Source organism: Brassica oleracea, chromosome C3, assembly GCF_000695525.1.
Source record: "Brassica oleracea var. oleracea cultivar TO1000 chromosome C3, BOL, whole genome shotgun sequence".
Taxonomy (NCBI): domain Eukaryota; kingdom Viridiplantae; phylum Streptophyta; class Magnoliopsida; order Brassicales; family Brassicaceae; genus Brassica; species Brassica oleracea.
In genome coordinates, this window is record NC_027750.1 from 57,648,801 (window position 1) to 57,660,483 (window position 11,683).

Genomic DNA, 11,683 nt, shown 5'->3' on the forward strand with positions numbered 1-11,683 from the left:
TCAAGAAGCAACAGGTCAAAATCCAGAATGGCTTCCATTGAAAAATATATTCTATTCTATAAAAAATTGTATGACATTTATCGCCGATTGGGCCGTATGACTGGGGTTTCATTTCACGAGACCACAAAATCTATTCAAATGGATGATGAATGGTGGAATGATCGTATTCAGGTAATCTTTGAACATCATAACTCATCAAGTTTTTTTTTAAAGTAAAATAAATTATTATTAATATTTTTTTTAATTTAGGAAATACCTGATGCTGCAAAGCTCCGTGCACACCCCCTCACTGATATCGACAGATTGGATAGACTTTTTCGAGGCAAACACATTTCAACCGATGATGGATACTATCCAGGTTCTGGAGTGGATCAGAATACCGAGTCTGAGACTGTTACCGAGAATGAACACGACACTGTGAATCTAGAAGATGATTCTGATGCGCCTTCAAGAAACCAAAATGAAACACCTTCTTCCTACAACCAGAGTTCCAAACGGGTGTACGGAAACACTTCGCGTAGTTCATCTTCAGCACGTAAACGAGGAACATCAAAGGTTTCGTATGACTTCGTGACAAATGAAGCCTATATGAAACTAACAGAACTTTATGAACGAGCCCAAGATAGCAAGCTTGAACGTGCAATTGCCTCATTACAAACACTACCAGGTCTTCAATATGACTCTTCGTTATATTGGGGAGCAGTGACTGTGCTTCAAAGTAATGAGACACATGCACGTGTTTATCTTACACTACCCGATGATGATGCTAGAATTAAATATCTCGAAAGAATGACAGGAATCGACCGAGAGGCTGAATAAGAAAATTAAAAAAATATTGAATAATTTTTTTGTCGTATTTTATTTCATGTTTAATTTTGAATAACTATTTCTTGTTTTTTATTTTTTTATTTATCAAATAATATTTATTTATTTTAATATATTACTTTTTGTTTTTTTTGGTTAGAAAGAAGCATTTTACCGAATGCTTGAAGATGATGAAGCAGAAGATGGAAGCATTCATTTTGGAGAATCCTTCGTCGATCCTTACTCTGTGAGTATAGAAAGGCAACGCATGAACCTGGATCCAGAACGCGGTCAAAGATATGTAAATGAATTACTTCACGGCCACGACGTACAATGCTATAACATAATTTGAATGTATCCGCCGGTATACATTCAGTTATGTGAAAAGCTTAAGGATGATTATCAGTTGAAGGAGACTGATAATGTAAGCATCGAGGAAAGTGTTGCGATATTTCTTAACATATGTGCTCAAAATGCAACTCAGAGGTATGTTGGGAAGATATTTGGTCATTCACAGGAAACTATAAGTAGGAAATTCCATGAAGTGTTGAGTGCTCTCGAAAAAATGGCGGTTGATTTGCTTAAACCTGGTCCAAATGAGCTCACACAACCTCATCCTAAATTACAATCCAATAGAAATTATTGGCCTTACTTTAAAGGATTTATTGGTGCAATTGATGGAACACATGTTCCTGTCACTATCGCGGGAAAAGATTCAGAAAAATATTGGAACAGGAAAAGTGACACCAGTATAAATGTTTTAGCTATATGCAATATGGACATGTTGTTTACATATGCATATATAGGTATTCCGGGATCAGCTCATGATGCAAAAGTTTTAGCAGTAGCAATGGAGGGACCTCATCAATTTCCAACTGCACCTTTTGGAAAGTATTATTTAGGAGATTCTGGTTATCCTCTTCCACCTGGATTTCTTACTCTGTATAGAGGGGAAAGATATCATCCTAGCCAATACGATGGAGCTAGTCCGCCCAGTAGTTATAAAGAAATGTTTAACAAACAACATTCTTCGCTACGATCTGTTATTGAAAGGACTTTTGGTGTGTTGAAAGGAAAATGGCGGGTTTTAAGAGAGAAGCCAAGATACAACATACATGTTCAAAGAAGAGTTGTTGCAGCTACAATGGCTCTACATAATTTTATCAGGCTATCAAATTTAGGAGACGTTGATTTTGATTCGGACTATCCAACTGGTAATGTACCAACTGAAAACTCTGATTCAGATGAAGACGAAGAACATAATAATACTCATGTGCACTATATGGAAGGCATTCGAGATCAAATTTCTGCATCTTTATGGGATTCAAGATAATTTTTATTTTATATTTAAATTTTTTTGTTTTAAAATATTTTAAAACAAAATTATGTATGCTTTGATGATAGTATTTTATTTTTCAATAATAGATATTTTACTATTCATAATATTTTAAAAAAAAAAATTTAAAAGCAAAACCAGAAACTAAAAACCAAAATCAAAAACCACCAATCAAGTTTTTCAAAAAACCAAAATCTACTGATAAATCAAAAACCAAAAACCAAAAACCAAAAACCAAAAACCAAAAACCAAAAACCAAAAACCAAAAGCCAAAAACCAAAAACCAAAATCTAGAATCTAACGAAACAATCATCACCTTAATCTGATCTACTAACCGGGTTTTACCCAGAAAACTGAACCCACATAATGTTGAAGAAGAATAAGAATTCGAACAACAACAAAAGAAAGAGACAAACACAGAAAAAAGTTTCAAGCTTTTTGTTTCCTCCAAATCATTCTTCTGTTTTATTGTAAAGACAAAAATTATGTATGTGGCTGTGAATCTCGTCTTCCTCCTTTTGTACAATATGAAATCTGCAAAGTTCTACACATTGTCTGATGACATTGTTGAATCTGACGAATACCCTTCTCTTTCTTTCCTTGGAGATTGCTTGTTCTAGCATGCTAGAGGTTCTCGTAGCCTCTTTTGTGTGTGTGTGTGTAATTATTGGGAGGTTATCGTGGACAAGGAGACGCCAAGGAAGAAGACGCCATCGTCGTTCAGAAGCCGCTTGGATCATCAATTTTAAAATGGCTTACTCTGTTCTCTCAACGAGGTTACTATCCAGACTCACTTGATTCTAGCTGAGAATTTGTCTTATTACGATCGAACGCCTTTTATGAAAGATGGATGTGAGAGGGTGAAAGCGTGTGGAGCTAGAGTGAAGAGTGTTCTTTGTTGTTGAAAGCAATGGGATTATCGAGTTTCTTCCAAGCCAAGCTCTTGTTGGTATAGTAATTTTTGAAGAAAACATAAAAATTTGGAAATCTTTGATGTGTTCTGTGTGTTTGCAGGTGGGGAGATACGCAGATCCGTGAGATGGATTCAAAATAGGGTGAACAAAGTCGGATCTCTTTGGTCGAATTGTATTTTGTCTTTTGGTTTGGTTTACCTGTTACAAACCAATAAATCGATGAATAACCGAAGCTATGTGGATTCGGGTTTGGATCATTCAAATATAAGTCGTCTAATAAGTCGTCCAGATGGAAGACTTTCCAGACGACTTAATTAAGTCGTCCGATAAGTCGTCCAGCTGGGAAGACTTTCCAGACGCCTTATTATAAGTCGTCTAATAAGTCGTCCAGATGGAAGACTTTCCAGACGACTTAATTAAGTCGTCCGATAAGTCGTCCAGCTGGGAAGACTTTCCAGACGCCTTATTATAAGTCGTCTAATAAGTCGTCCAGATGGAAGACTTTCCAGACGACTTAATTAAGTCGTCCGATAAGTCGTCCAGCTGGGAAGACTTTCCAGACGCCTTATTATAAGTCGTCTAATAAGTCGTCCAGATGGAAGACTTTCCAGACGACTTAATTAAGTCGTCCGATAAGTCGTCCAGCTGGGAAGACTTTCCAGACGCCTTATTATAAGTCGTCTAATAAGTCGTCCAGATGGAAGACTTTCCAGACGACTTAATTAAGTCGTCCGATAAGTCGTCCAGCTGGGAAGACTTTCCAGACGCCTTATTATAAGTCGTCTAATAAGTCGTCCAGATGGAAGACTTTCCAGACGACTTAATTAAGTCGTCCGATAAGTCGTCCAGCTGGGAAGACTTTCCAGACGCCTTATTATAAGTCGTCTAATAAGTCGTCCAGATGGAAGACTTTCCAGACGACTTAATTAAGTCGTCCGATAAGTCGTCCAGCTGGGAAGACTTTCCAGACGCCTTATTATAAGTCGTCTAATAAGTCGTCCAGATGGAAGACTTTCCAGACGACTTAATTAAGTCGTCCGATAAGTCGTCCAGCTGGGAAGACTTTCCAGACGCCTTATTATAAGTCGTCTAATAAGTCGTCCAGATGGAAGACTTTCCAGACGACTTAATTAAGTCGTCCGATAAGTCGTCCAGCTGGGAAGACTTTCCAGACGCCTTATTATAAGTCGTCTAATAAGTCGTCCAGATGGAAGACTTTCCAGACGACTTAATTAAGTCGTCCGATAAGTCGTCCAGCTGGGAAGACTTTCCAGACGCCTTATTATAAGTCGTCTAATAAGTCGTCCAGATGGAAGACTTTCCAGACGACTTAATTAAGTCGTCCGATAAGTCGTCCAGCTGGGAAGACTTTCCAGACGCCTTATTATAAGTCGTCTAATAAGTCGTCCAGATGGAAGACTTTCCAGACGACTTAATTAAGTCGTCCGATAAGTCGTCCAGCTGGGAAGACTTTCCAGACGCCTTATTATAAGTCGTCTAATAAGTCGTCCAGATGGAAGACTTTCCAGACGACTTAATTAAGTCGTCCGATAAGTCGTCCAGCTGGGAAGACTTTCCAGACGCCTTATTATAAGTCGTCTAATAAGTCGTCCAGATGGAAGACTTTCCAGACGACTTAATTAAGTCGTCCGATAAGTCGTCCAGCTGGGAAGACTTTCCAGACGCCTTATTATAAGTCGTCTAATAAGTCGTCCAGATGGAAGACTTTCCAGACGACTTAATTAAGTCGTCCGATAAGTCGTCCAGCTGGGAAGACTTTCCAGACGCCTTATTATAAGTCGTCTAATAAGTCGTCCAGATGGAAGACTTTCCAGACGACTTAATTAAGTCGTCCGATAAGTCGTCCAGCTGGGAAGACTTTCCAGACGCCTTATTATAAGTCGTCTAATAAGTCGTCCAGATGGAAGACTTTCCAGACGACTTAATTAAGTCGTCCGATAAGTCGTCCAGCTGGGAAGACTTTCCAGACGCCTTATTATAAGTCGTCTAATAAGTCGTCCAGATGGAAGACTTTCCAGACGACTTAATTAAGTCGTCCGATAAGTCGTCCAGCTGGGAAGACTTTCCAGACGCCTTATTATAAGTCGTCTAATAAGTCGTCCAGATGGAAGACTTTCCAGACGACTTAATTAAGTCGTCCGATAAGTCGTCCAGCTGGGAAGACTTTCCAGACGCCTTATTATAAGTCGTCTAATAAGTCGTCCAGATGGAAGACTTTCCAGACGACTTAATTAAGTCGTCCGATAAGTCGTCCAGCTGGGAAGACTTTCCAGACGCCTTATTATAAGTCGTCTAATAAGTCGTCCAGATGGAAGACTTTCCAGACGACTTAATTAAGTCGTCCGATAAGTCGTCCAGCTGGGAAGACTTTCCAGACGCCTTATTATAAGTCGTCTAATAAGTCGTCCAGATGGAAGACTTTCCAGACGACTTAATTAAGTCGTCCGATAAGTCGTCCAGCTGGGAAGACTTTCCAGACGCCTTATTATAAGTCGTCTAATAAGTCGTCCAGATGGAAGACTTTCCAGACGACTTAATTAAGTCGTCCGATAAGTCGTCCAGCTGGGAAGACTTTCCAGACGCCTTATTATAAGTCGTCTAATAAGTCGTCCAGATGGAAGACTTTCCAGACGACTTAATTAAGTCGTCCGATAAGTCGTCCAGCTGGGAAGACTTTCCAGACGCCTTATTATAAGTCGTCTAATAAGTCGTCCAGATGGAAGACTTTCCAGACGACTTAATTAAGTCGTCCGATAAGTCGTCCAGCTGGGAAGACTTTCCAGACGCCTTATTATAAGTCGTCTAATAAGTCGTCCAGATGGAAGACTTTCCAGACGACTTAATTAAGTCGTCCGATAAGTCGTCCAGCTGGGAAGACTTTCCAGACGCCTTATTATAAGTCGTCTAATAAGTCGTCCAGATGGAAGACTTTCCAGACGACTTAATTAAGTCGTCCGATAAGTCGTCCAGCTGGGAAGACTTTCCAGACGCCTTATTATAAGTCGTCTAATAAGTCGTCCAGATGGAAGACTTTCCAGACGACTTAATTAAGTCGTCCGATAAGTCGTCCAGCTGGGAAGACTTTCCAGACGCCTTATTATAAGTCGTCTAATAAGTCGTCCAGATGGAAGACTTTCCAGACGACTTAATTAAGTCGTCCGATAAGTCGTCCAGCTGGGAAGACTTTCCAGACGCCTTATTATAAGTCGTCTAATAAGTCGTCCAGATGGAAGACTTTCCAGACGACTTATAATAAGTCGTCTGCGCAGTCTTTTGGATTGAAGTAAATACCTGACTCAAGATAGCAGCTTTCATTGATCTGCGGCCTCTGCTGCCCTCGTAAGCCAGTATCGGTGGAGACGGACTGTCTGCTCTGGGACCACCAATACTAGCACCCAATTCCGGCATAGCTGTGTACGTCTAGACCTGAAGAACTTGTATAAACCCATCCACGGTGTAACAGCCAGCAATTTCTTTGTTCCACAAAGAGTCCATCAGCACCTTAAACGCGACTCTCCCCCATGGATAATTCTCAAACCGTTCTAAATCCATCACTAGCCTTGCCAGAGTAGATCGTGTAGCGGTTGAAAACTTTCTCCCTTCAATGAATCCAGTGAAGATGGAGAGGTACGCGAGCCGCTTGCGATCTTCCCTGGACCAATCCCCGCATCTCTTCAGTGCTGCTATTATCTGATCAGTAGTTGGCCCAGCTTCCAGATGAACTCCCAGCATCCCCCAGAAAGAAACCATCTCTGGGGTAACGTCACATTTTGGTGTCTCAAGGTCCTCGATGTACTCGCAGTTTAGACCAGTGAGGTTTTCAAACTCTAACAGTGAAAACCTCAAAGGTTCTGGACCAACGAGAGACCACATCTCATACTTCTTCTTAATGTCCAGCTTGAAACTGAGCATGTAGTGAACCAGCCTTGAAGCCCAACCAAATCCCTGCTCCTTGAACTTGATGAAAACTCCCAAACTCGACTCCTTGAGCTCTTCAAATTCGTCATCAGTAAGAGCTTTCCTAAGAGCAGTATGCAACTTGCTGTTATCCGTATGATACGAAATGCTATTGTGGGCTTCTGGTTCTTCCCCTGATGTGTATAACCTACGGGGGAGTTCTGGAATATCCATCCTTTTTGTCTGCAAAATAATCAAAGACAACAATATAAGTCCAGACGACTTAGTAGACGACTTAAATTACTTACAAGTCTTCCAGTCGCAGAAGGAGTTGGAGTACTCGTCATTGCGGTTATAGATCTGAAAAAATAAACGTGAAACGGTGAGAATGAGTAAATTGATAGAGACAACGTTTTATGTTCATCTTTTCCTCGAGATTGATGACTTAGCGGCGTTAGGGTTTACAGAGAAACGGCGCTAAGGTTTACAGAGAAGAAGCGGCGGCGCTAGGGTTTAGAAGAAGCGGCGGCGCTAGTGTTTAGAACGTTGGTGACCACGGTGGCGAGGGCGACGGTTTGTTCGGATATAGTGGAAGCGGCGGCGCTAGGGTTTAGAGGAATCGGCGGCGCTAGGGTTTAGAGGAATCGGCGGCGCTAGGGTTTAGAGGAATCGGCGGCGCTAGGGTTTAGAGGAATCGGCGGCGCTAGGGTTTAGAGGAATCGGCGGCGCTAGGGTTTAGAGGAATCGGCGGCGCTAGGGTTTAGAGGAATCGGCGGCGCTAGGGTTTAGAGGAATCGGCGGCGCTAGGGTTTAGAGGAATCGGCGGCGCTAGGGTTTAGAGGAATCGGCGGCGCTAGGGTTTAGAGGAATCGGCGCGGCTAGGGTTAGAAGAAGCTGCGGCGACAACGGTGAGAATGAAGTGAGATAGATAGCCGATGTTGAGAACGATGGTTTGTTCGGAAATCGTGGGAATTCGAAATCGCCTTTGAGAGGGAGAACTGTTAGGGTTTCTGAATTTCGCGAAAAATGAAACAAAAAAATAAAAATCACCTTATATATTGGGTAAATAATCCGGTTAGCTTTAAAATTACATTGGTAAACTTTAAGGTTTGGTCCGGTTTAGACGACTTATTCTGGCTGATAATGTACAACAGACGACTTAATATTTAGTCGTCTGTTTTCAGACGACAAAATATTAAGTCGTCCTAGACCCTAAAATGAACCCCTAAACTAAAATGACTAGATTAACTAACTAACCACGTTATAAAATCAAATTATACTTAAATAGTGTTTACTATACACAGAAATGAACACGCATAAGTAATTTTAAAAATTTTCAAAAACGGTTTTAATGCTTTCCAACATCTAACCCTAAGAACACATACAATACTACAACATATGTTGATGAAACATAAACTTAAGAATATCATGACTCACTACTTTCACTCATCTATGCTGAAAACAATTGAAATTTGTTATATCTTAATTTATACCTCCTAAGACATATGTTAATTACATAATTCCCATTTTTCACTTATCAAAATATTTTTTACAAAATTTTTAAATTATGTTTAAGACTAACTGTCCAGACGACTTTAAGTTAAGTCGTCTGGACGACTTATTTTCAAGTCGTCTAAACAGACGACTTGCGAGGGGTAGAAACGTAAAAAGAATTCCGTTTTTTTGTTTGGTCACAAGGGGATAGTTGTAATTTCAATAGCCTTTTAGGTTACTTTTGCCTTTGACCCAAGTTGGGGTATTGTTTTGGGTTTTACTCCAAGTTTTGAGTCACACTTGGCAATTCTCCCTTCAAATTGGGGGGAAATAGGTTTGATAAGTTTTCGTACGTGCAATTGAGACGAGGTTAAAAGATCGTGGGCAACAGTTACTATATGATACTTCTTGTGTGGAAATGCGTAGTTTACCCTAAATAATAGTAATAATATAAATATAATAATATTTTATAAATTTTGAAATATTATTTTGTTTCTCTTTTCTAATAATCATACAAATTTATTACTAAAAAGAAATTTCAAATTTTATACCATTTTTTTAAGAAATTATAAATTATTAATCATATTATTATTAGCTTCTTTTATATATCTACAAATTTTAGAAATAATTTTTAGTCGTACTTTTTGATAATTATACAACTTTTATATCAATTTTGTTTTATTAATTTTATACAAGTTGATTTAAAATATTTTATCCAAAATAACTAGATTTAAATTTATCTAAGATTATAATTATATATATATATCCATTCTAAAATATAATTTAAAATAAAAAAATGTTTATTCTATCTTAATTTTGTGATCTATTAAATCAAAAAATTTATTAAAATATTAATAAAAATAATAAAATCTAAAACAATGATAAAAATTTATTTTTAAATATATTTAAATTTAAAAATTTATTATATGGTGGTAGAAAATACCTAGTTTTATTTTGATTATGAAGTGTAACTCAGATCTGTAAGGAAAACAAGAACATAACGATAGTACATACTTTTAAAAATGTGCTAAGATTCAAAAACTGAGCATGATTCATTGTCTGAAACTTTGTTTCCAAACTAGTGAAAATAATCATTTGGATTTTGGTGTTTAAAATGACAAATTGAAAACAAAAATGAATGCAATAAATGAGTTAGTTGGTACGTTGACAAAAAAAATGAGTTAGTTGGTACGTATTACGTAGGACCGTAGAAGTCACTCTTTCCCTCTATTCGAAGATGACGTCCACACAAGGCCAAGGCAGTTCAGCTTCTTTCGTTTCTCTAATTCAATGCACCATTTACACATCATGTCGTTTTTCCTCTGTGAAGTTAACTACCTGTGGTTTTCTCGGTTGCCGCTTTTGCACTGCATGTCATTTGAATGCTCTGCGATTCACAATGGGAAAGAAAAACTAAGTGAGATAACAAAAAAAAACATAATTTACTAACTAACAAAAATCACGCATTCTCTCTCTAGAAAACTGATTTTCTTTTTTTTTGCTACTTCACAGATAAACCCTTCAAACAATATACTCATCGTTTTTTTTTTGCTTAAACCGTTTTGGTTTGTTTTACCATTACAAATTTACAGATCAGTCTAATGGAATAACTAAGCATCGACAAACATGTATATAAATTCATCAGAGCTAAAAATATTTCGTTACATAAATCATTAGAATAAGTCCTTTGTCATCGTCATAATATGTCAATCTATGTTATATGCAATTATAATCATGTATGCGGAATTGGAAGCATATAGAAGTATAGAAACGAGTTTTTTTAAAATATTATGAAACGGGTATGTGTTTTGGATGCGTACATCCAATATATATATATATAATTTATTAAACTTTTGACTAAAAATTATATGATTCAAATAAAAAAAAAGCTTTTATTCATTTATAATAATTTAAATAATTTCTTATTATAATTTTGAAATAGAAATAAATTATGCTTATAAAAATTATCATCCAATTAATTATTTTTATTATTTTATAATATTGACATGATATATTTGAATATATATGCTATGTCTCTGATAAAAAAATATCAGTGCATAAAGATAATTTATAGTATTAGTTTTAATATTTGCACTAGGTGAAGATCTGCGCCTTACACGGAATGAAGGTGCGAAATAAATATTATATATACAAATTACTTGTGCATATTATTATTTATTTTGTGTTCATTTACGTATTATGAAATAATAAATATATTGAATAATTGAGAAGTGAGTAACTATTATGTATATAATTAAATTGGAGTAAACACATAAATCAAAACAATCTATTTTTTTTTATTTACAAGAATTTTTATTGGTAAAAAAAATAAAAAAATTATTTACTTTATATGTTTATAATTAAATTTAAATTATATTGACATATATATAGTATATTTTAACATGAATATTTATTAGTCGAGGCTTCTTATCCATATAATTTTACTAACGTTTGTATATTTGTTAAACCATTAATCACAAAAATTTTAATGTGAAATTTTTAATGATTTTAGTAATTTATAATTGTTTTTAAAAATTCAATGCAAATTGATAAATTTTTAGAAATACCCAAGTTAAGTATCACTTTTCAAAAATACCATCAATAAAAAAAAAATACAAATATTTGGGTTTAGTCTTTAGTGATTATTGTTTAAGGTTTAGTATTAAGGGGTTGGGGTTGGGTTTATAAATGTTCTATACATATTTTTAAGAAAATAGATTAATGTTATTTTATCACAAATTTAGGGTATTTGCGAAAATAGTCATTCATTAATGGTAAATTTGAAAAGTGATATCAAACTTGTGGTAGAATTGAAATTTCACCATGCAAATTTCAAAATTAAGATATTAAGGCCTCAATAATTTTCAATGCAAATTTTAAAATTAACATATTTACGTATTTTTATATGGTATATAGTTTAATTTTAATAATATATATATATATATATATGTATAATCTGAATTTCTATTAAATGAAACTTTTTATTCATATGATTTTATGATCATTCGTATCTTGCTATAATAACAAAAAAAATTAAACTGTTGATCACAAATTTTTTAATGTGAAACTTTTCAGAGTATTAATAATTTAAAGTCGTTTTTAAAAAATTTAAAATATAACGTACAAGAAAAAATCTAAATTTTTATTATATGATTAGTGTGATTGTTTAGTTTTTAAAAAATAAAAAAATTAAAAATTAAACAAAAATGATGAAGGA

At 35.9% G+C, this 11,683-nt stretch overlaps 2 protein-coding genes across 2 annotated transcripts; both read left to right on the forward strand.

Moving 5' to 3' along the window:
• Positions 1-67: 67 nt before the first annotated feature.
• LOC106331045 lies at positions 68-819 on the forward strand. The gene is made up of 2 exons (XM_013769401.1): positions 68-171; positions 250-819. Exons 1-2 carry the CDS (start codon positions 97-99, stop codon positions 817-819), a joined length of 645 nt encoding a protein of 214 aa, XP_013624855.1. The 5' UTR covers positions 68-96.
• Positions 820-1,156: 337 nt separating this feature from the next.
• LOC106331046 (putative nuclease HARBI1) lies at positions 1,157-2,137 on the forward strand. Its single transcript, XM_013769402.1, has one exon. It carries the CDS (start codon positions 1,157-1,159, stop codon positions 2,135-2,137), a length of 981 nt encoding a protein of 326 aa, XP_013624856.1.
• The last annotated feature ends 9,546 nt before the right edge of the window (positions 2,138-11,683 follow it).